The sequence below is a fragment of the Amborella trichopoda genome, chromosome 11, assembly GCF_054954075.1.
Source record: "Amborella trichopoda isolate Santa Cruz 75 chromosome 11, AtrichopodaSantaCruz75HAP2 v2.0, whole genome shotgun sequence".
In the NCBI taxonomy this organism is placed as follows: domain Eukaryota; kingdom Viridiplantae; phylum Streptophyta; class Magnoliopsida; order Amborellales; family Amborellaceae; genus Amborella; species Amborella trichopoda.
The window spans coordinates 16356214-16382095 of record NC_142346.1 but is presented as its reverse complement, the minus strand read 5'-3'; the positions used below and the strand labels follow the sequence as shown (position 1 = coordinate 16382095).

Here is a 25882-nt window from a genome sequence, read left to right as displayed (position 1 = left end):
AAATAAAAATAAAAATACAAGTTTACCTTCCCTCGTTTTTAACGTCCAATTTTACCCTTTTTCACATCTCACGCGTTTTTACCCTGCGGCTTCCTCTCTCTCAGCAGCACCTGCGGTGATCTCCCCTTTCCCTAATTTCCCATTTTCTCTCCTCTATCTCCCCTCACGCCCTTCTCCTACCTGCAGTATATCCTTCATCGCGATGAAAAACTCCCCTGTGTGCATTATCTCCTCCATCACAGTGAAAGAGTCCTCACTCCTCAAGACCTACTCACTCTCTCTCACGACCTATCAAGGCCCCACTTACCACTTTCTACCTATTTTTTTCTCAATCTCACTCTCTCCCACAGAGAACCCATTTTTTATCTCTCTCTTTCTCTACAATCCAATCTCTCGCTACAATCAAATGTGCCACTGTCTATATGAATTTTTTTTGTCCCTCTCTCTCTACAATCGAAGGCCCATAAATATCGATAAAGGTCCCACAAAGCACATTTATCTTGAAACGAGCCTCATCAGAGGTCGAGCTCGATTTTTGAGGCCCACGTATGAAAAAATATTTCAACTAAATATTTAGAATTTTATCTAATATTAATGTTGTAACTTCAAGTTTGGAGTTAAAGATAGCCACATTGTCTGTATTTAATTTGTTATACAATTGAAAGAATTGATAGGTAATTCTTAAGATGTATTAATTTTTTTAAAAAATTGTTATGGATATTGTCAGTATGTCTCTATTGTCATTTTAAGGTATGAATATTATTGGTGGTACTAATTTTTGGGTTTTTTTTTTTTACTGTATTTTGTTGATCTTATAGATGTTGATGCATACTATTTCTTTTGTTGAAATTTAGTAGCAATTCTTGTTTACAATAATTTTTAATTTGCGTAGCTCTTGTTAAAATTTAATTTGTCAATAAGAATTGAAGGAATGGATTGATAATGGCTTAAGATGTATTGATTTGTGTTCTTAATTTGTTATGGATATTGTCATTGTTTCTGTATTTGTCATTTTAAGGTATGGATGTGATTGATGGTAATAATGTTTTTCTTATTTTTACTATATTTTGTTGAATTTGTATATGATCATCCATCATCTTTATTTTGTTAAAATTTAGTACAAATTATTGTTACAAAAAGTTTTCTTAAAAATTTGTCGAGTTATTTTTAAAAAACAATTTTTAATGTATGGATGTCGTTGATAGTAATAATTTTTAGGTTATTTTTACTGCATTTTGTTGAACTTGTAAATGATGACTCATCATTTTTCTTTTGTTAAAATTTAGTACAAATTCTTGTTACAAAAAACTTTCTGAATAAGCATAGGGCAAGCTCAAGGCTAGTATATTGGTGGTGAAGTTACTACAAATATTGTGCAGGACAAAAGAAAATGGGTGATAGCAGATTAATTTATTACATTTTTGGTGGAGAACTCCGAACAAATGACGATAGGACTTTAGATTATATCGGTGGTGATGCATTTACCTTTTTTACTGATTGTAAAACTAAGTTAAATGACATGCGAAAATAAGTAGCAGAGCGTTTCTCACTTGACATGCACTTGCTATCACTAAGGTATTTTGTCCCAGGAAATAGAAAATTTATGATAAACCTATTTATTAATGATGATATTGTTAGGATGTTGAATGCCCATGAAGGCAATAATCAAGTACTCGTGTATGTATTTCATGGGAGTGAACATAGCAGTAGAAGTATTACAAATAATACTATGACAGTCGAAGAGGCAGACCCCAGAACCCTCTAATGTTTTAGTATCTGGCTTTGAATCAAGCAATGCAACAAGGTTGCTTAACATATGGGAGGATGCACTTATTGGGGTAGGACAACAGTTCGAATCTTTAGAAGATTTCTGAAAAGCCCTTAGCAAGTTTGCTATAGCAAACCATTTCACATACCTTCTGGTTAAAAATGAGGGGTATCGCATAAGGAAAAAATGCAAGGGTGATAGATGCAAATGGGAGATATATCGTGCGAAGCTTGGTAGGGCGAATGTTTTTCAAATCAAAACATGGACAAAAAATCACTCATGCAATTAAGGACAAGCAAATATGTACAGAGAAGAGTGTCACAAAAATTTATTGTATCATTAATCAAGGATAAATTAAGTGATACTGTACATTACAAGGCTAGAGAAATCATGAGTGATTTATCTCGAGATTATGGTTAGAAGTACCTTATTAGAAGGCCTGGCGAGGAAAAGAAACAGCCATCAAAGACATACATGGTTCGTAAGAGGAGACATACAACCAGTTACCAGCATATGTAAACTGTGTAATAGAGACGAATCCTGGTAGTTATGCGACATGACAAGTATGGTCAGGAGGTATATTTCGTCGATTGTTCTTAAACTTTCACCGATCAATATATAGCTTTAAAAATGGATGTCATCCACTTTTATTTTTCGATGGGGCATCACTAAAGGCACGATACCTAGGGACTCTACTTGCTGCAAACTCACTCAATGGGGATGGTCAAATGTTTCCCATTGCATTCGAAATTGTAGATGCCAAAAATACCGATAACTGATTATGGTTTATGGAATATCTAAAAATTGCTATTGGACGGATTGTGAAATTATTTTTTTATTAGATAAACACTCTGGATTAGTTGATACAGTTTGTCTCATGCCTTCTGTGAGCGTCACTTAGCGGAGAATTTTAAGAAGGAATGCAAACACATACCTAATAACGTTAAGAAGGCAGTTGTATGTAACTTTATCGGAGCATATAGAGCATATACACAGCAAGAGTATTTTGATAAGATGGTGGAAATTAGATCACTTTCTGAGGATGCATTCAAGTGGTTCATGGAAACGTTACCAAATCGTTGTGCCACATCACAGTTCAGAGGTAATCGATATGACAAAGTAACAACCAATGTGGCTGAGTCATATAATAAGTGAATTCTAGAAGCACGAGATATGTCAATTCTCCAGTGTGTTGACTTGATCAGGAGATAAATCATGGAACTAATGGCCACTCGCAATTTGAAAGCTGAAGCCTAGAGTACAATACTTACCCTGAAAGTTCAAAACGAATTAAAAAAAAAATCATTAAGGAATCCCTTTCCTTTAGGGTAACTGTGGCCTCAAATGGAGCAGTGTATGAAGCAAGGGGTGATCGCATGAATTATACGGTAAATATTATTGCACGAGAATGTGAATGCCGGTGTCGGCAAATAATATGTTTGCCTTGTAAGCATGCTTGTAAAGCCCTTCAACTAATGAATAGGGACCCTGTTGACTATTGTAAAGAATATTTAACATTTGCAAAATTTCGTAAAACATATTATATAGCTATCATGCCAGTTACCTTGATTGAAATGTTTGGGCGTAGGTTATGTGGACAGCTTCCTCTAGAAGAAGTAAGAGTGCTTCCACCTCACTCAAGACGCCCCCCTGGCAGACCTAAAAATAAGCACATCGAGTCATAAGAAATACCAGTGCGACCTATGTACTGTAGTCGTTGCAAAGGAACTAGTCATAACAGGGCAACATGTAAAGCACTTACTTGAAATCATGTGCTTGTACTTATTTTTTTTTATTTGGTCTTTTTTAATTTGTAACAACCATTTTGTGGGAAACACTGGAATTTATTCTATTTATGTAAATTTTTCACTTGGGGGGCACATATATATTTCTCTTTTTGTTATTCTCTTTTTTGCGCTATTGGACCACATATATTATTTTCTTTTTTGTTATTGCATTCATTATTCTCTTTTTTTATATTACAATCATTATTCTCTTTTTACTCTATTGGGCTACATATATTATTCTTTTTGTTGTTATTGCATTCATTATTCTCTTTTTTGTTTCTATTGCCAATGCATATGTACATATCCTCTTAATTGATGTGAAGTGCATATGTAAAACTATGATAATATAAATAGATTTAATGATGCAAGACTCAGAAGAGTCAAGAGGAACAAGGGACCCATCCACTTCGTTCGATCAAAGGGAAAAGTACGATAGTCTATTTATTTTACTTCATGATTTACATTATTTATATAATTCGTATATTGTTTATAACTAATATATGTCATTTAATGTTGAACTTCATTTCAGAAGAAGAAAAATTTCCGTATTAATTAATCAACTAAGACCCTAAGAAATGGGAGCTAGATCCACGATAGGTAGCTTTGGTCGAGAAGACCAAATTGAGCTCCTTGGTAGACATTGGGGTCTCCAATATCGATTGTAGTTTATTGAGGGCCTTTATAGGAAAATGGTGCAAGGTGACAAATATTGCACCTTTGACTGTTGGTGAGATGACTCCAACCTTGTATGACGTGTAGCATATATTGAGGATACCTGTGATAGGAGAGCTTGTAACCGGCATCAGACCTACAGACTACAAGACTTTCATCATGGAGTATTTGGGAGATTGCCCTAAAGGTGATAAATTAAGTTGTCCTAAACATACCTGTTTGAGGACAAAATTTGGTCAACTACCAAAAACTCCTACCAAATTAAAACTCCTTCAACATACTCGAGCATATTTCCTATATTTAGTCGGCACAATGATATTTGTTGACGCATCTCAAGGGTCCACGCTTACAAGTTACCTACAATTGTTCCTAGATCTCGATGAGGTTGGAAAGTATACATGGGGTGCAGCAGCACTTGCCTTCTTGTATCGTTCATTGTCTAAGGTCGTGGACGGGGATACATATTTTAGTGGGTCAGCGATACTACTACAGGTAATTTACACCTTTCTTTAGTCAATATTTACATATTTGTAGTCTTTTTGGCTTCAAACTAATACTTCTACTCTTTTTTTGTACAGTGTTGGATTTATGAGCATTTTCGAGCTCTATGCACCAAACCTAAAACTATAACCATAGAAATACCTAGAGCTTGCAAGTGGAAGAAACAACCACGCTGCAAAGACCCATTATCAGCATTTGATGATATCTCAATTAATATGGTTAGTGTTATGTTTTTGTTGTAAGTGACATGGTTAATATTATGTTTTTTATAAGACATCTCAAAATACTTGTACTTTTTTTTTATAGGTGAATTGGTAACCATATGAGGATTACAACCCATTAGATAAACTCAGTATAGAAAGCGCGTTGTGCAGATCATATTTGAAATATTTCCACATTACAAAGTATTATATGTTGGATCGTGTGCTGCGGCAATGTGGGAAGTTGCAAGTTATACCTGTTGGGCCACCCAAGTGGGAGAGGAGGGAGAAGGTCGGTCTACACCCCACTAGTTGGATTGATGAGTTGGCTATTGAGATAAGCGACTGGCGGCAACGAGAACGCAATGTTGTCAAGGAAGCCGTAGATAAATATGGTAGCATGCCTACAAATAAATATATGGCTTGGTACAGCATGTTCACTCATAAATATGGAAATACTCCCCTGAGCTCCCCCTCACAGTCGCAGCCCCCCCCTTGCAAGCCATGATGACGAGAGGAGCTTGGTATATGTTTTTAATTAGTTTATTTTAGTTTTTATTGACTTAAAATAATTGTCTATTCATTATCTACTTGCAGTGATTTATATTACTTTTATTGTCTACTTGCAGCGATTAACCTGTATAGGGATGCTACAAGCTGCACTTCGTGGTGAAGTAATAGCAGGGAAATCCAAATATTTGGTACAGACGACCCACGATTTGTTAGTGCATAACACTCCTACAGATAATGCTGAGGAGATTGTGGAGGAAGATGGTGGAAGTGATGGCGAGGATATAGAAGGTGGAGATGACAACAACTAGAGTGAGGATGGAGATAGTGGAGATGAGGAAAGCAATACTAAAGAGGGAGATGGTGGAGATGAGGCAAGAGAGAGCGAGGCTGGTGAGAAAGATGAGAAGAGAACAAAAAGCAAAAATGACAAGGAAATAGAGAGCTAGATTGATGAGGAAAATGAGTGGAGAACAAAAGCAAAAATGATAAGGGCAAGGCTATTGCAAGTTGGCCAAAGAGATGGTTGAGGCCAAGAAAATGAAACTTATGTATTTTTTTGAAATTGAAGCTACTATATCATAATAGACAGTTAATGCAATTTACATTCTTTTGTTGGCATTATGTTAATGAAAGCATTATGTTGATGTGTTCTTTATCAATACCCTTTTAAGTACTCAATGTGTTGTTCTTTATCAATACCCTTTTAAGCACTCAATGTGTTGTTCCTTATCAATACCCTTTTAAGTACTTAATGTGTTGTTCTTTATCAATACCAATATGTTGTTCTTTATCAATGTGTTCTTTATCAATACCCTTTTAAATACTCAATGTGTTGTTCTTTATTAATGTAGTTCCCGCTTTGAAACTTGGTCAAGCATAGGCCAACGAGTTTGTAACTTTATCAATATAGTTCATGTTTTGAAAAGGTTGATATGAATGAGTTTGTAAAGATTGATATGATAAAATTGTTGATGGATTCAATTTTCTTGGATCATTGCATAAATACTTGTTCATAGGTCAATACATAGGCCAAAGCCATTGGGTTGATGGATTCAATTTTCTTGGATCATTGTATAAGCACTTGTTCATAGGCAAAATCCATTCGGTTGATGGATTCAATTTTCTTTGACAAATCTATTGAGTTGATGGATTCAATTTTCTTCGATCATTGCATAAGCACTTGTTCATAGGCGAAATCCATTGGGTTGATGGATTCAATTTTCTTGGATCATTGCATAAGCACTTGTTCATTGGCCAAATCCATTGGGTTGATGGATTCAATTTTCTTGGAAATCCATTGGGTTGATGGATTCAATTTTCTTGGATCATTGCATAAGCCCTTGTTCATAGGCCAAATACATTGGAAATTACATGTTCATATTTCTTGTAACATATATGGGCACTCCGGCACTTGTATAAAGTGCTCCGACACTTACACAAAGCGCTCCGGCACTTGCAGAACGTCCTCCGGCACATGATGAAGCAACTCCCACACTTCATTATAATAGACCGGCACTCAACTTGCTGGATGCAAGATCAATCCGGCACTTCACTTGCTCGGTCTAGTAAAAACTAGATTCATTGGCACTCCAACGAAGCACATCGGACCGGCTCCCTAGAAAATTATCAGTCCGGTGTTAAAGCAAAGCGCTCTGGCAAAGTATACAAGCACTCCGGGAAAATCACGAAGAAGTCCGGCAAAGGTTTATGAGGCCAGATCAGTCTGGCACTATATAGGAGCAAAGCGACGATAATGTGAAGCAGTCCACCGATTTGTGACCTCGGTCCCGTGAAAAGCTCACTGGATTCATGAGCACTCCGGCGTTCTGAGCACACCTGAACGATGTTTTGCTCCCTGGAAAATTATCTGTCTGATGATTAACTAAAGCAATCCGTCGATATACAAAGGCACTCCGGCAAAATCTTTAATCATTCCGGCAGAAAGGTATCAAGCTACATTAGTTCGGCATTCTAGAGGAGCAGACCGACGATACATTCAACTAGTCCAGCGATTTTGATCTTCAGTCCGGTGAATAGCTCACTAGATTCATGGCACTCCAGCAATGGAAGAACAGCGGCCCGGCACTATGCCCCCTGGAAAATTATCAGGCCGATACTACTGCAAAGTGCTCCGGCGTTATACACAATCACTCTGGCACAATCAATCAGCAGTTTAATAGAGTTGTAACAAGCTAGGTTAGTCCAGCATTAGATAGAATTAGACCGACGATATCGTCAGGTAGTCCGGCTTTTGTGAGCCTCGATCCGGTGAGTAGCTCTCTGGATACATGGGCTCTCCAGCATGTCAAGAATAGCGGACCAGCAATTTTCTCCTTGGAGCTAGAGGAGTCTGTTCAAACCAAAGATTTATGAGCACGATCCGGCGAATTTGTACTTGGTTAACTCCGGCATTGTTACTACTGGAGTGGGTTCAGTCTGGTGTTATAGATGTGCATTCCGACGTATCATTGTTTGCTAAGCACTCTGGTAGTTGTGAAAAGCAGTCCGGTATGTAGTATTTGTCTGGCAACTAATAACCGCGGTCCGGTGATGTTTTATATTGGGTCCGTCCAAAGGATTTGGTCATACGGCGATAGTACGGTAAGGGGTATTTTGGTCAAAAAAAGAGTAACTTTTTCAGTTGGGGGGGTATTAGTAAGAAAAGCTAGTTTTTTATAAAAAGAAGTAAGAAAATATTAGGATGGGGATAGAGTGTTTAGAAAGTACAAATTGGAGTGGCTTTAGTAATTTTCTCAAAAAAGAAAATTTAAATAACTATCGCCGTTGCTTTAATTTCCTCGAGTGTTACAATTTTTTTAAGGTTGTGTTCATTCAAAAACTAACTCCTTATTGATTTTAAGTTTTTGAGTTTTGGTTTGGAAACAAGCTTGCTAAAGTGACTTTTTTATTTTTTTGGGTAATTTCTAAAGTGACTTTAAATCAATAGACTTTACTTAATCAATAAAATAAAAAATTTCACCAATGAATTCCCACAAGGGGTCGAGGGCGAGGGGGAGGGGATGGTTTGGTGGAGATGTCCCCTTGGAAGGAAATTAGAAGGGGTTGGGGACCAAAAGAGTGAGTGAAAGGGTGCAGGGAAAAGGGAGAGGGGATAGGATGAGTGACAAGGGTTGGCACCAAAAAAAGGGCTGATGGGATTAGGCTCCTGAGGGAATGGTGTGGAGTGGGGAATAGGATAAGAGCATCGGAGGAGGCCATCTGGGATTGAGGAAGGAGGGCCATGGGGTTGAAAGACAGGATCAGGGGTTACTGAGGTGGGAGTAAAGGAGGGGGAGGAAGGGTTAGAGCCCAGGGAAGAGGAATTGGATCACAAAGGGCTTAATGGAGGAGGAAAAGTAGGATGGATTGAGAGGGCCAAAGTGGAGGATGGTGGGGTGGTGTTATGTGGAGGAAAGGTGTAGAGGTCGAAATTAGAGAGAGGCCAACCCACGGTGGACCAGGGGTAGAGAGTTAAGAGGATGAGGGCTAGGAGAGAGCTCTCGGGGTTGGGAAAGGCGAAGAAACAAAGTCACAAGAATGGGAAGAGGCCAGATAGAAACAGATAAGTTGGGATGAGGGTAGAGAGGAACAAGGGTAGCCGTCAGATGAGGGAGAGGGATTGACGAGAAAGGAGGTGCTTCCAGGTGTCGATTGATGAGACTAGAGACAGTATCAACGTAAAGTTAGAACTTTCGAGGAATGATCTGAAATCTAAACGTTTTAAGGGAAGGTTGGCACCCAAGGCTGCCGGGGGGTGCCCTAGATTGGACTTTCATAAGGGGCTAGGCAAGCGGTGGAGGGTTGGACCTGTGTACTACAACTTTGGGAGCATCATGGTCGCTAGGATGGTAAGATCTAGAGTAATGATGGGGAGGCCTCCTTTTACAGATGACTGTAGTAGCTTGAAGTGGGTCTTTCTACTCTCTGAGAGTGGGTAATGGAGGGGGGGAGGCCACAGCCCAAGACCCATGAACATGATAGAAGAGGCCACAAGGGAGAAATGAGGAGCAAGCACGTCTATGAGCAACCGGATAGAGCCCATGGAGAGCCATTCCGCCGATATCCAGTGCACCCATACGAAGTCCCATACGAAGTCTTCGAAATGGTCTCCAATTGATTTGAAGGTGTGAGGGTGCCAAGCATGTAGAGACAGGAGAAGCCGAATCCTTTATATTTTTAAAGCACCCATGAAAGGGGACCAAAGCAGTGAGGGAGGGGGAGGCATCTGTGAAAGAGGGGTTGGATGACTGAAGGGCAGGGCGCTTTGAGTGCAGTGCTAAGAAGAAAAGGTGTAAAGGATGGAGCCGTTGATGATTGGGTGAGTTTGGGCTCAAATTTAGGGGAAATGGTGGGGAGATTTGAGAGTCGAGAAGGAGGAGCGTTTGAGGAGCTAGGCATAGTTATTATAGAGTGGCGGGAGAGGAGCGGACTTCCAATATTATTGGGATTTGCCTGTGTGAAGTAATGGTGGCCCAACGTCTACAATATCCAGCGTAACACTATATAACGTCGGCACCAAACAACTTGCATTTCAAAACCCGCTTTGTGCAGCTCTTATACTGCCGCGGCCTGTATATATAACATGTATAAAAATCATAACTAGATTTTTTTTATTATATCTACTAAAGTCAGTTTGGATGCACCATTAAACATGAAACCACTTTTTGCATGCTCCTCGTAAATTATTTCATCCATTTTTTACCCAATTTGAAAGATGCAGCCAATACTTGCTAAATTTCAACAAACCTTACAACAAAAAATACTTATTTTACTTTGGGTCATGATTAATGCCAGTCAATAGCACTTATTCAGTCCATCCAAATCGCCCTTGGTATTTATATGGTATGGTACACGCACCATGTGAAGAGGAGGCACGGTTCCTACCTGTTTTATCATGTTCTGGGAAAACCAATTGCCTCAGAATAATAGCATGAACTTTAAGAACACCATCAGAAGAATTTTACTCGATTCATATTTTTATCATGAAGAGAAACTGGATTATAAGTGAGCCTAGCTGTATACCTTACATTAACATAAAGATCCCCAGGCATTTAAAAATAAAATCGTTACCATGGGAAAAGGAAAACAGTGATAGCTTTATCCAAGCATGTTACTGTACATTTTACATGCAGAAAAATCAGCAGCACTAATCTCACAAAATTTAAGCTTCAAAAGCATCATTTCTTTTATTTGTATCGCAGAGAGAAATATCGAGAGAGAGGGGGGGAGAGAGAGGGCCCGTTTACTTAATAAACTTAGCTCACTGTTTAAAGCATGAATCCACACCCTTGGACAATTCCTATTATTGCTTTATGCACTCGATCACATTCCTTGAGATATCTTCCAAAAAGGAAACAAAACCCATACCATTGGTAAGCCCGGTTCCATCCACATCTTGCTCTTCTATTAGATAATGTTCAAATGGGGATGCATCATCCTGACCCCCACGAATTAGCAAAAGTTTGGGGGTTATGCTTCTCTCTTGCTTCAGTTTGTTGATCGTCGCCCGAAGAAGACCTGATACAATAAAATAGCCATTAGGGGATACTATCTCTTTTGCTAATAAACTCATGCACTGTCCATATCATACGAGGCAGCCAATAATAACCAAAATCGTCAGTCCATATCATACGAGGCAGCCAATAATAAGCCTTTTGGTGCAAACTTTCAACCTCGATGCCAATGGTCATCATTGCCAAATAATATCAACTCTGCCAAATATATCAACTCTTTGAGAGTTACTATTTGGCTCAGCCAGAAAAGAGAGTTACTGGATATCAAGGACTTGAGAAAGTGTCGTTTTTTTTTGTTTTTTTTTTTTTTTTGTGAATGTTACCTGTTAGTAGTGGGTTACAATTTTTTGAAACCATTAGTAGATTTCGGAAGGTATTAGCATTGATAGGAATGGAAACCAAAACCGGTAGTTGAATCACAGGTGGTGCTATCACCTTGCCTCAACCCCATTCCTAAGGACTCAAGAAAGTTGATGTACATCTGTTGTATAAAAGTTACAAGAGAGACAAGGATGTTCAATAGGGAGAGTGCTCTGTAATCCAATGGACTGCAAAAACAAGCCTATCATGGTCATCACAATTAATTGAAATGAAATCGACAGTAATGAGGAGTGGGATCCACTGTTTGGGTGGTCATGTTTGTTCTGAGAGGTCCCACTATCTATCCATCGTCCATCTTTACAGTGGATGGTGATGACCCTAATAGAGTATGGTGTCTCCAAAGGCCACTAGGATAAAACTCTATTTTCCATTTATTAATTCTCTACATTAACCATCAAAACGAATGTTACTTTGCTATTTTAGTTACTTATCCAAAAAAATCAAAATGAATGTAGAAAATCACTCAACCACACTTGTACCACTATATACCAAATGCAAAGAAAGATGACTTACAATCTTGGGGAGGAGGGAAGGGATGTGTAGGATCCGCAGTTGAAGAATAATATACAATGAGATTTGTGAAAGCATCGAGGAAAAATATCGGACTCCCACTAGTTAATAGAGCAGCACGGCTCAATGAATGACGTGGATAAGCTTGCTTATCCGGGGTAGAAAATGATGTCAGTGCTGGGTATATGGCACGATTAAGAGAACTTGGATCCAAAGCACTGCATTGAAAAAGTAAATAATAAGAGTAAATGTGAGAATGGGAATGTCACAAAGCTCAAAACTTAAAATTTGACACTTGATTTGCATAATAATCTTATAACATAAAAAGATCCAAGCCAATATTATTTACAAAGTAACAATGCTTTTTACAAAGTAGCAAAGTTTTTCTTTGAAGATTCAAAGTAACAAAGTTATTTTTTACAGTTTACATTGTTACTTGTAAGTGTACAAAGTACCAACATTAAAAGGAAATAAAACCCCAAAAAAGAAAAAATTGAAACAGTGCCTAGACAACTACATATGCAAAAACTTGAAATTTTGAAACAACCCCAGTCGAATATTGAACATACCAAGTAGGGAGTTTCTCAAAATTCAGGACCTAGGTTAAAGTCAAATTTAAAGATGTCTATTCTGGAACTGTTTAGGAATTTCAAGTCCCTGGAGCACAAGTGTGATTAACAAAGGCGTTGCCACGCACCGCTTCAATGGTTTTCCAAAAAAACTAGCACTAAATCTGTACGTACAGTATGATACCCACTTCATGGGTTCGGTCATAGTGTTTTTGCCCAGTGGTTGTTAAGCCATGAATAGCAGTTGTTCCAGTCCTAATCTATGCTACTTTTCTCCTATCAAAAAAATGAATGCTTTTTTTCTCAGAGGTTTATTTCCATTTTGGGGAAGTTTACAATAATTTAATGGACTGTGAAAAACCAGAATCCACTGGGATTCATCTCCATAATTAAATGGACCCTGGAATGAGTGAACCCACTAAAACAAGAGATGAACCCAACAATTTCTTCCATTCTCTCTCTACCATCCATTTTATGAAACAGTGATGGCTCTAACAGACTACGGATTTCCACAGTCTGCAGTAAACTGGAGTATCCCATAAATGACAGGCAAAGTCAAGCACCTGAAAAGGCATTGAAGATATATGCGATAGTCAGGGTGAACCCCCTCTTCATGTAACCGAAGAAGAGGATTTCTCAACAAAGCAAATACAAGTCGCGGCAAAGGCTGCAATTGTGGACATTGTAAGAAGGATACATCAACCCGTGTAGTTGGATGGCGACTTTCATGCAGGATAAGCTTGTAAGCATCATTATACTGAGCTGTGAGAATAACAAGCCATTCATGAAGCAAAAACCTCCCTTCTCTTACTCCTTGCTCCAAAGAAGCTGAAATAACCTGATCAAATTCCAGTGGTACCCATAAGTAAACCAAATTAATATGGTAAAGAATACTAAATTCCTTGACATAGAAAACCATAGTCCATTGGTGACATCGCCATCCAACAGTGATGGAGAAAATAGGAGCCCCAACAATGGGCCCAAAACTTTCCCTCCATCAACATACATAGTTTTATGGGATAGAGATCAAGGTTTTAAAAGGTCTGGCTAGGCAACCAGGGGTCCTGGCCAGCCAGCCAGGCACCTCATACCTGAGGTGGCAGACCAATGAAAAGAAAGAGGGGCAGGAGGGGGTTTCTACATAAAAACCCCCAATGAGAGAGACAAAGGATTACTTGGAGAGAGAGAGAGAGAGAGAGAGAGAGACTGTTTAAAGACTAATGAGAGAGACAAAGGATTACTTGGAGAGAGAGAGAGAGAGAGAGAGAGCAAGAGGAATAGTTGAAGAGAAAGAGAGAGTACGGACACATCCACAACAAACCCACCTCCACCCCCCCAACCCAAAAGAAAGCCAACAGGAAAAAAATAACCAAGCAAAAATTTTCAAGAGAGAGAAGACATGTTCAATGGAGACAAAATAGTGAGAGAGCGAGAGAGAGGAACAAAATATATGTACACAACACACACATACACAACAAAATGGGGGGTTTATTCAAAGAGGGCGAGGGATTGAGGATAAGTTAAAGATAGAAAATAATAACCAGTGATTTACAAACAGGTATCAAGCCCTGAATCACTAGCCGCCAGATTCCGATTCTCCCAATCAGACAGGATATTCCCAAGTTGGATCGCCATGCGGATAGAAAAGGAAGAAAAAGGAATCGGGGCAATTCCGGGTTTCTTAAACCAGAACCGTCACCTACCGATCTCGATACTACTCTAGCAATTCCGAGTCAAATTGGCAATTCTTGAATCGACAGTAACACACCCATGAACCCCCTTATTTTTCAAGAGAGAAGGGATTGGTTCAATATGGAGAGAATGGTTGAAAGAGGAAGAGAGGAAGAACACACACACACACACACATGACACAACAAACAACATAGTCTCTCTTTCTCAAATACACATACATCCACAATCTCTCTCTCTCTCTCTCTCTCTCTCTCTCTCTCTCTCTCTCACACACACACACACACACACACACACACCCCACAAAAAAGCGGGCGCCCAGGCCAAAGCGCTAGACACGCGCCTAAACGCCCATTTAGTACCCGCCTGGGTCTAGGCGGGTGCCAAAGTGCTTCGGTGCCACCTACACATCCAAGGCAGAAAACTTTTAATAAACGGACAGATATGATCTCTGCGGTTCAAGATTTGCCACAGTCCATTGATTATATAGTTCACCTTTCCAATAATAAAAAGAGAAAAGGAAAAGATCCTGGACCTCATAAACTACTACTAATTTTAATGGTAAGGTGAAATGAACAGCACATGGAGGTTAGTATAAAAACCTTTAAACCAACCAATCAAGGAAATCCAAACAAATCCCACTAATCACCAAGGACAACTTAACTTTACTGCTGCTGTTACCAAATGTCAAACTTTTATTGACGATGAATATTTACTGAAGTATAGCAAAATGTCATACATAAGCAGGAACATGTTGATAACTGACCTTGTGAACAAGGATGGAGAGGACAACTTCAGAATCTACATTGTCATAAAGCTCATTAATATTTTCTGCAACTCCATATTGCATAGTCCGTATCCTTAATCTCCTCTTTAGTGAATGCTTATTCCTGCAGTCATAAAAGTTCCTTAAGCATAAAATCAAGCCACAGATGGTAATATAGGTAAGAAAATAGAAGCAATACGATAGGAATCCCACAATATAAGACCATAATGAAAATTTAAGTGAGAAAGATAAGAATGCCAAAAATAGAAGATCATTATGAAAATTTATATGACAGATAGGAATGCCACAGTACAAGATCATTATGAAAATTTATATGACAGATAGGAATGCCACAGTACAAGATCATTATGAAAATTTACATGAGAAAGAGAGGAACGCCAAAATATAAGGCCATAATGAAAATCTGTGTGAGAAAAAATTCAAGCTAAGCTAAGGAATAACAAAGCACCAACATACTTGTCAATGGAAGTCAATCCTGACTTTGAGGTTTCCTCATGTGGCACAACAACAGTATACTGGAATGCTATCTGCAGCACAGGAAGTTCAGAGGGCCTACAAAAGAAGCACCTCAGTTTAAGCATATCCAACACATCTTCAGATACTTGATCTGACTCATACATTTATACCAACCTATTAAATTGTTTTGATTGTTAGATTGTCTAAATTGTTCTATTTTGTCAATAAAAAATCTTGGTACTGCCAAATTAATGTTTTCTTTTATCGTTTACTAGTTAATACCAAATTAACTGTTACAGCCGACAAAAACTACAATTTGATTAAAGTCTAACTAGTAAGTCATTAAACAACCATCAATTCTGTAAAAACCATCAAGACAACAAAACAGATATCTTCAGTTAACAAGCTTATAGGATTACCTTATATCAATCAAATCATTTCATGGCTCATGAAGACCATATTTATGAGTAAGCTAAAGGAAAATAAACTTTCAAATCTCAAAAGTTAATAACAATGGAATACTCACGATAAAGGGAGCATTAGGAACAATAAATGGGCTTCAAAAGCCAATATATCTAGGTCTATCATGAAGCATAAAATCAGAATGGATATTCAAATCCTCAAGCTCTAAGAAATTCAACATTTTACTACAATGGACTTTGCAAACCAAAAGTTGAAAATGGTTCTTTCCCTTGATGAATAACATTTTTATAATGAAAATTTGTAACTAAATAATGACAATGAGCATTCCATTAACTAGGTTCCTTTTACTGTTGAAGGCCAGTAATATATGCATGTCATAAGAGCAATCTTTCTTTCCTCACATTTTCAAAAGAATTCTTCAAATTCTTATGGGGTGGAGAAATCAAGATATAGGAAGTTATGTTATAGACAACAAAAAATAGCACAAAAAAACCATGTTTTGAACCATGCAAAAATATGAGAAAAACTTTAAATAAAACACTTAGTGATCTCAGGATAAGCCTGTTGAAAAACGAATAAATTGACTAATAGATGCATGCAGACTGCTAATTAAAAACTGGCACAATAAACATTAAAGGGAAAGTATCCACCATAAAGCATAATCCATTATTGTACACACTACTCCTAAAGGGATAGGTGGTCAAGATTAACTACGGGGCTGCAGAAATATTAACACCGGTACAGTTAATCTCCACCTGTCCACCATGGAGAATAGATGCTACATGCCCCTTTGGAATTTCATTTACCAACATAAAATTGCATAAAGACACTTTTCATGTCATTGTGGCATCCATACCGGGAAAAGCTGGAGTTACTAACGAACTCAAAGTCATAAGCATAGGTGGCAAATGAATCACAACAAATAATGTGTTGAACATTCTCATACTGGGGATCTGGGAAGAAATGACCATACTGCAAAAGAAAAATATCATATTGTTGATATGGCTGCTGATGATATTAATCACAAGAACAAAATCTGCAAAATTAGTAGGTATAGACTAGAAATGATTATGGATGAAGAGAATAAGAGAGCACACATACAGCACGCCCAGGTTTGAATTCAGAAGATGTTCGAAGACGCAATATGCAACCAAAAGCATATGGACGGCTCAGCATCCGGTAACTGACAAGAGTAATTACCTCATCACGAAATGCAAAAGAAATAGGGACAGCAACCTATAACCCAAAGGAATATTGGAAAAGAATAATTCCTTCGAACATCAACATCCCATGAAATGATGGAGGCAATGGAGAGTGAGTGCAGCCCATGATTGGCGTCATGTCCTGCTCTGATGGGCTCCTCTATCAATTACAATCCATTATTTCATTGAATAATGATGACTATAATATATGGACTACGATTTAGCACAGACACAATCCATGGCATTCAAGTATACAATGGTCTGAAACTAGTTTTGGGAGTTTCCTGATGGTTTTCCAAGCTGCTCTGCCTATCATTCAGCCATACAACAAAAAGAACATTAACATGGGTACTCCACCATATCATTTCATACACGGGGAATTCAAAAGACCTAAACCCAAAACCAATATGTGGTTAAGACATTCCGAACTTACATGTCTTGAGGAAGTGTTGAATCATCAGTATTTGAATACAGATACAATGAGCCACCACTCTCAATGCTCAAGAATTTTAAAGATGCCAAGTCTGTGTATTCATTTGTGACAGCAAATATGTCAACACAAACACCTGCTTGAACGGCCGCAGCAGCCTGGCAAGTGCAAATTAGTCCTTGTTGAAAGTAACTGCTCATGAATCTTCGCAGAGCTCCTAAAAGGTTTCAGTAATTTGTAGCCACGCTGCCAAAAACAAAATTACCAGATCTTTGTAGAATGGAGTTTGCTCAGGAAGCAAAGCACGATCAGCATCTTCTCCTTTACTAGCATATTGCTCACCATAGCGTCTCGTATCCAACTGGCCAGCTCCATAATCAGGAGGACCAGAAAGAAAGGCAAAGACCCTGGCTGCATATGGTATGTATCAAAAACATGAGAAGATTATTAGAAATTATCAGAAAAGTAATCGAAACACCTGCAAAGAGTGTAGGTGGCCCCAAAAATGAAACACCAAGACAGAACATGGCCCATCTTTATAATAGTGATTGTACTCCTGATTAGGTGTTTAAAATGTCAGCCAAGTGAAGGAGAAAGGGAGATTTGACCGCAGTGTACAATCTTTCAAAAAAAATGAATCAAATGGTCCATAAAAAAATTGATTGGTCCAGGTACAATGCTGATATTTCAAGTTTCTGGATGATCTAAATGACCTGTGCAGATGTTCCAAGTATGGTCCTGAAATTTTCCCAACGACTAAGCCCCACAATATAAAATAAAAATAATAATTAAAGATATACAGTTCAAGCTACCAATCAAGGAAGAAAAGAATATCGCTCAAGTTAGTGAGCAGGTCATATAAAAAATTTGAAGGCAGGAGGATGCCTTTTGGGTTTTAGCATTACCCAAAGCAAAGGTGTTTCCATATTCTGATGCGAGGTAATTTATAAGGGCATCCATTGCTACTCCAAAACCACGCCCACCAAGTAGCACACCATCAAGTGCTTGGCCTGCTCCAGTGGTTCTTTCCCATGATGTTGTGGGCTTCAAGGTTTCAAGTGCTGAGGCGATACGATCTTTACAAGTCTCGACCTAATCCAGAAATCAGAAGAACCCAATAACTAGTTCAAAATTTTATGCTGTCGTATGCCTGGAGGCGTGATTACTATAGAATCGACCATCCATGAAAAAATAAGCAAAAGATCAGTTGGTTCCCCAGGGCATATTTCAATGTCAGAAACTTTTCTTTTTGCAGACATATAAATATAGGTTAACTGCTATCCCAAATATCGGAATGGCAACCATGCATAAGGCTGTGGTGAATGAAAATGACTATTTTGCCCATCACCACTGCTTTATTTTTGAAAGGTTTACAATTAAATTGGTTACAATACGGCAGCCGAGATACCCAGAGATATCCTTTTTTTCTTCTGTTTTGACTCAGTTGCCAGCTTTCTGGGAGAAACAGAAGAATAATGCAACCTCCAGAATCCCATCTACCTGGATGTAAGCCAAACAACTTAATGGCTTGATTTTAGTTAGGATATGCTTTAAAAATAAAGCAGAGTGGAGGGACTTGAAGTGATATGTAAGGATGAGGTCACCTCACCCTCGTCTGATATTATGAAAGACTTCATTTTATTTTGGGGCTGACAATATTACGTATGTCCCAGTGATTGCCTTGCCTTTGCATGAAAGCAGTAAATATCACAATTTCTAAGTTCTAACATGTTTTCTTTATAAGTAGTTTGAAACATCAAATTAGCACAAATCAGATTTATATCAGCTGTTCACATACAGGAGCAAGGAAAGACAGCAATGGCATAGCATCTTCAAGTTCAATGGGTAATGTTTCATCGATCTCTGGAGGAATGAAAACATTTTTTACAACTGGTATGGGCCCTTGAACATCATATAGCCCTATTTTGTGGCTAAAGGTAATAAGCCCAAACAATGATCCTGGCCCAAGAGCTACAATATGCAAACAAAAACAATGTTAACTCAATGATATCACAACAATTGGCTAGGTGACCTAATAATCACACACGCACAAAGTCTCTGAAGTCTCATTACCTTCTAGAGCAGCTAAGAGTCCACTTTTAACTAGTTCCAAGAACTCTTCAGAAGCTGCAGAAAATTTTCAAAAGCTCAAGCAAAATTGTGATAAAAGTTGATATAAATGAGTGCTTCTCATGAGCAAGTAAACACTAGACAACACTATGAAAGAAGAAAATGAAGCAGCAGATAGACTTAAAATTTAGTGAAAGAAAAAGAAAGAGATACGTGGCATGAGTGGCTACTAGCACTACAAAGTACAAACAACCAAAGTGACACCATAACGATCAGTGATAAAAATTCTTCGATTAGGATCGGAGATCACCAGTCCTGATGGGGAATCGCTCAATGCCATGCCAGTTCCTGATTGGAATCAGCAATTTAATACTATATGGTATATAATATGTACTACTAGTACAAGCAAGGTTCAAATGCTTTGGCTGTTATTGCCGCAATCTTTTATCAAGAGAAGGGGTTCAGTATCCTCCCGGCGGCTGTTTCTTTTTTTAACTTCCATCCTATATAATTTTTTAACATGTAAAAAGAAATCGGAGGAATTGATCCTCCTCCGTCTTGGTTGCCAACCGCAGTGGCCTAACCAACCACTATTTGTTATTGCTGATATTACTTTTAAATATATTATATGTAACATAATACAACTTTTGCTTTCTTTTTCTTTCTTTTTTTTTCTAGATTGCCGATTTCGCCAGTCTAGATCGGGATTGGTGGTTGAGCATTCCACACCAACAAACCCTTTTTTAAAACATTAAAGAAAATAGAGACCAGTGTTCTAGAACTCGGCTCGGGCAACGGACTCGGCCTTGGCCAAAGTTAAGTTACTCGGACTCACCCAAGTAGTAAGCAATTTAAAAACCAAAAGCAAAAATAAAATAAAAATAAAAAAGATTGGGGGACTTTGGCCACAAGCCTAGGGGGGAGAGAGGCCTTTGGGCACATGGCCTAGGGTAGAGAGAGAGAGAGAGAGAGAGAGAGAGGAGCCTTTGGCCATGTCTCTCCCACTGTCACAGACACCTCTCTCACAGATCTCTCTCTCCTCTCTCATAATGATCTTCCTCTCTCTTCCTTCTCTCTCATACAGGTATCTCTCTCTCAAGGATCTCTCTCTTCTTTCTCTCACACAAATCTCTCTTCTCTCTTTTTCATTGGCATCTCTCTGTTTTGTCTCTCACATAGGGATCTCTCTATCTATTCTCTTTCTTGCATAGGAATCTCTCTCTCTCACACACACACACACACAGATATCCCTCTCTCTCAAGCATCACTCTCTCTTGAAGGAGAGACCATTGGAATCAGAGAGTGGATCTCCACTCCCTTTTGGAAAGAGCTGACAAAGGGGGAGATTTTTACCCCTTTCAGAGAGAGATGAAAGGGGGAGATTTCTGCTCCCTTTTAGAGGGAGGGAGGGAGGGAGAGAGAGAGAGAGAGAGAGAGAGAGAGAGAGCACTTAGTAGAGACAGATGAAAAGGGGATGGTGCCCCCATTTTAGAAAGGAGTGAAAGAGATAAAATAATGAGGGTGAAGCACCCTTTTTATAATGGAAAACTCAATTTGGCGCAAGCCCGAGGCGGACTCAGCCGAGATCTTGAAACACTGATAGAAACTTTACAGGATGTACTTTCAAGAATTTAGTGTGGGCACCTGTCATGCATACCAAATAATCTTAAAAAAAGATAGTTGCATTGAAATATCAATGATGTTAAGACCAAATAGGACTGGGAACCACCAGATTGGTGACAATTCATTTAGTCCAAACATTCTGACTGAAATGTCCATTGAACAGACACAAAACCAGTGCATTGGCTGGTTCAATGACTGGACTAGCTGATTCGACAGGCTTGACAGGTCCAGTTCAGACTAGCCCATCTTGATATGGCTAAAAAAAACTGAAAAGCCCCTCTTTTCGCAATTTTTTAATCAAATTTCACGATTTTTGAGTTTTTTTGTCCTTTTGAAATACTTTAGGGGGCCATTTAGTATTTTTATACTTGAGAGGGTTGGGGGGTTAAAGAGTGAATTTTAGAGAGAAAGAAAGAGTACTTTGGCACTTTTTGGTTCTCTCTCTCTCTCTCTCTCTCTCTCTCTCTCTCGTTAGTATATATAATATCTATGCATAATATATATATTAGGGTTATGTTAGGGTGCTCACACAATGGAGTAGCTTATCATTGTACTCAACAAATTTTGGACACTTCTATACTCTTGTTTTGTACATGGAGCATTTTTTTTATAAGGGTATTTTTTGTCATTAGGAGGGGTGTGACATCATCCATATGGGATGTGACATCACCCACATAGAGCACACTAGTGGTATTTAATGCTCCATGTGGATGATGTCACCCCCCATGTAGATTATGTCAGATGACGTCACACCGCTCCTAATGACCAAAAATATCCTTACTAAAAAAAGATCTATGTACAAGGCAAGGGTATATAAGTGTCCAAATTTGTTGAGTATAATGATAAATTACTCCAAGTGTGAGCACCCTAACATAACCCTATATTATTTAATATAGATATATATATATATATATATATATACCCACACACACCCAAAAATCCCTAAAACTTTGGCAAAAATTGTGAACCTTCAAGGAGGATCTAAACCATCAATCCACCCTATCTTAGACCCCAAGTAAGTTTATTATACCCTCATTTTATTTGGTTGTTTTTTATTTAAAAATAGAAAAAACTGGATTTTTAGGATTTTGCAAGAAAGGATTTTTTCTTCTTTTTTCAAATCAATGCAATAGGTTATTTTTTATATTCAATTTAAGGGTTTTTTTGTGTTAAGAAGTTTATTGTTGTAAGTTTAGTTTATTGTCGTAAGTTTCTCTTATTTGTTAACTAACATGCATTTTCTGTATGTCAATGTCAGTTTTTTTTTTTTGGTTATCTGTTTTCAATATCATCTTCATTTTATTGTTCATTCTCTAAAACATCAATGCAAATATTGTACTATGGAGAATGTTGATTCCTAAAAAGTGTTCCATATTATGGATTTATGTATTTTTGGATTGTTTTATTTTTCTAAGAAAAAATATTTTTATAACTTTTTTTCTTTAATGCCTAAATGCTACTATGGAAAATGTTGAACTACCGAAATATTTCACAATAAGGATTTTGTGTCTTTTTGGTTTTTCTTTTGCATCATGATATACAAACATATGCTCTGTTATAATTTTATGTTGCTCCCAGTAATTTTTTGGATTTTTTTTAGATTTTTCTGGTCCTCTTATATTTTTGTATTTTTCCTTTTTTATTTTTTATTTTTTGACTGCTTTGAACAGTGAACTGATCCAGTCTAATCGAACTGATGCCCCCTCCGGTTCAACCTCCATATTTGAAATCATAATGAAACACAAGAAGATACAATGCAGCATTGTTAAAGCCTTCGTCAAACACAAGACGATTCTTATCAATATGATAAAGTACTTTCAGCCAGAATGAAGCATAAGAATATAAACTCCTAGTCTGCACCGAATATCAAATTATTGGTGATAAGAAAAGGAGAAAGAAAGCAAAAACTATGTTCTTCTACAAACCGAGAAAATAGGGCAAAATCACCATCGGTAGCCAACAAGGTTTTGATCACCAATAACTTTACAAAACCAACTCGAAACCTTAGAATCATCAACATTTTCACCAAACATCTCATTAATATACTTGGTCTTCTACAAACTGACAAACCGGACCAACATGGAAGAAGAATCATTCAAAGCAAATGAAACAAGCCATCTGTTTCCAAGCAAATCATCCAAAATAAATTGAGAATGATACACAATTTCAAAGATAATAACCCTAGGAGCTCTTTCTCTGCAATAATCAACATCACAAGAAGTGCAAACTGAGAAATGTATAAGAAGCTATAAGAAAGATGCCTCAACCACATTAAAAACCGAGATCCAAATCATATTATTTGATGAACTTGCTGAATGTCAGCATTTGTGCATGTGCATATGAAAGAGAGAGGGAAATCAAAATCAGCAGTGCTCACAAAAGCAACTCTCAATGCACAAACGTTACACACTCAAAAAAAAAAATTGAAAATTGGAAAGGAAGTAACAAGTCCATGATCCATACCTGATAAATCGATGGCAGCAACATAGACTGGTCGAGCTTGACCTTCTTCCTCTGGTGGAACGTCATCTGAAACAAATCCTCCATTAATCACCCAGATCATTCAAAATAGAAGAAACAAATCTCGTAAAATTCAAGTCACCAAATAAATACTCAGGATTTATCATCAACAAAAGCCTTAAGCTGCAAATTAAGAGAGAGAACAAAAAAATGTCATTAGACGTCAAGAGTAACTAAGAAAGCAACAATCACATATGTGGAATCACTAGCATTTCAAGCCAGCACCATATTTCTCACCACTAGAGCCCTAAAAATCCTAGAATTAATCACATGGAAGTGTTTATGCACTAACATTACATCTCTCAAGAAACCCAATAAGCAATGTACTGGAAAATGCAGTGTTTGAGAACTCAAACTCGATAGCCAACTTGGGAACTGCCAAAAACATGGTGGCTCACCAAGTTGAACATAAACTCTGCAAAGATCACTGAGTTTTTCAAATGTCTTACAAAACTGAAGAAAAAAAAAAAAGAACAAGAATCTTTTGGATGAGATATGATTTTGGTTTGTCAGGATATTAAAACCACTCTTCTACCACTACGCTAACGAGACACATGTGAAAAATAACAATAATAATATTAGTAGTAGTAATAGCTATACTTCAAAACTCGGGCAAATCCGAATTTTTCATTTAAAAAACAGATGGGTGGGCAAGTCCAGATGACCTGGCCAATTTTTCTGAGTTCTCATCGAGATTTTCAACCACTGCTTGAGGCCACACCTGAACTATCTAGGATTGACCAACAAATCCTACAATTCAAACGACAACCAAGCAATGTTAACTTGTTTTTCAAGCAAACGCCAAATTTCTTGACACCAAAACCCCAGTAATCCTAGAGTTAATCACATGGGAGCATATATGAATTAAACTTACATCTCCAAATAAGCCCAACCATCAACATACTTGGAAGTGATCCTGAACTATCCCAAAATCTCCTGGTTAACTTTCTCAAAAAAAAAAAACTATCCCAAAATCTCCTAATAAATATTAATATTCAGTTTTAGTGTGAGCATTTTTTCAGCTAACGTTCAATTTAATGATAACCGTAACACTGAATCACTTGGGTCAGATTACTTTGGAACCTAAAACTGCAATATTTCCAGATCTTATTTCATAATCCATTCAATAGAAACAAAATAGAAAATGCATCACTCGCGATCGGACTCAAACTAACTACTCAATCATCCATTTAATTTTTCCAAACCAATCCCAGTTTTCCAAAACCCTAATTTCAGACACCCAAATCTCCAATTCCCCCCAGTTTTACAAGACCCTGAGAATGGCGCACCTGGAAGCTCGAGATCAACAAATGAGGAAGAGAGTTCAGGGCAAGACTCAGGGTGAGCCAAGCGAGTAATGCACTGAGATGAGAGTCCATTAAGAGTCCCACAAAGAACACAGTTCCATGCCCATTGATCGAGCTCGCAGAGTGAACTGAAATAGGCCCAACAATTTTCACATCTAGGAAGAAGATGGGCATCTCGGCCATAAGCGGGCTTGTGCCCAAGCTCATCAGTGGGCGAAAATGGAGTGAGAGAGATACCCCAGGGGACGCCACCGCCTTCTAGGACCTCTGTATCTAATGGGAACCTCGATATGCTCGCCCTAACTGCCATCTCGCTCCTCTCCTCTCTCTCTCTCTATTTAGAGAGAGAAAAGCTTATGGAGTCGAGGGGCATGAAGCTTTCTCTGCCTGATTTCTGATGCAATGAGTCAAAACCAAAACCTCCTCTGCGTAGAAAACCAGAGGGTATTAATGAGACCTAATTGGTCCTGGACCATGATTTCTGGGCCATGAATGATGGCCCTGGGCTTAGCCCGTCCCAAAAATCCAGCCTTTTTTTTTTTATTCTAATAGATCATCCTTTGAAATTCTTTCGTAAGACCATCTATAAACCCAAAATTATTAGTTTCCAAAGTCAAAAAAACAAAGAAACAGATTCTTGGTTGAAGAAACTTCTTATTGCACATCTATCTGAATTCACCAAAATAAAATAAAATAACACTCAAAAGTGGGAAAATTTTCTCAATTTCAGGAACCCACTTCTTCCTATTATGTATTTGTTATTTGGGTGTAGTTGGCATACGGATGCATCCGTAACTCTAGAGGGAAGGTGCACCTTCAAATTTTATCATGGTATATAATTTTGATGTAAAATGTTTTTAGGATTATCTCAAAATCTATTTTTATATCTAATTATAAAATTTTAATTTTCAAAAATGATTAAAATCAAGTAGATCTATAAACATATGAAAATCTTGAAAAT

General features: G+C 37.9%; 1 protein-coding gene and 1 long non-coding RNA gene across 3 annotated transcripts; one reads left to right on the top strand and one right to left on the bottom strand.

Moving 5' to 3' along the window:
- Positions 1 to 3033: 3033 nt before the first annotated feature.
- LOC148779774 (uncharacterized) lies at positions 3034 to 6197 on the top strand. Its single transcript, XR_016044719.1, has 4 exons — positions 3034 to 4719; positions 4806 to 4946; positions 5035 to 5452; positions 5558 to 6197. It is a non-coding gene; the product is annotated as an uncharacterized LOC148779774 (long non-coding RNA).
- Positions 6198 to 10601: 4404 nt separating this feature from the next.
- On the bottom strand, positions 10602 to 25351 carry LOC18444868 (sec23/sec24 transport family protein). 2 transcript variants are annotated; one of them, XM_006855023.4, is made up of 14 exons: positions 24904 to 25351; positions 23558 to 23623; positions 19475 to 19528; positions 19200 to 19372; positions 18307 to 18493; positions 17667 to 17812; positions 17405 to 17559; positions 16871 to 16952; positions 16626 to 16741; positions 15347 to 15442; positions 14870 to 14993; positions 12978 to 13252; positions 11849 to 12063; positions 10602 to 10958 (listed from the first exon to the last, which is right to left on the bottom strand). In XM_006855023.4, the coding sequence occupies exons 1-14, from the start codon at positions 25229 to 25231 to the stop codon at positions 10744 to 10746; spliced, it is 2232 nt and encodes a 743-aa protein (XP_006855085.1). In that variant the 5' UTR covers positions 25232 to 25351; the 3' UTR covers positions 10602 to 10743. The 2 variants fall into 2 exon arrangements, with proteins under 2 accessions (XP_006855085.1, XP_088708340.1); XM_088852214.1 differs by lacking the exon at positions 19200 to 19372.
- Positions 25352 to 25882: the final 531 nt, after the last annotated feature.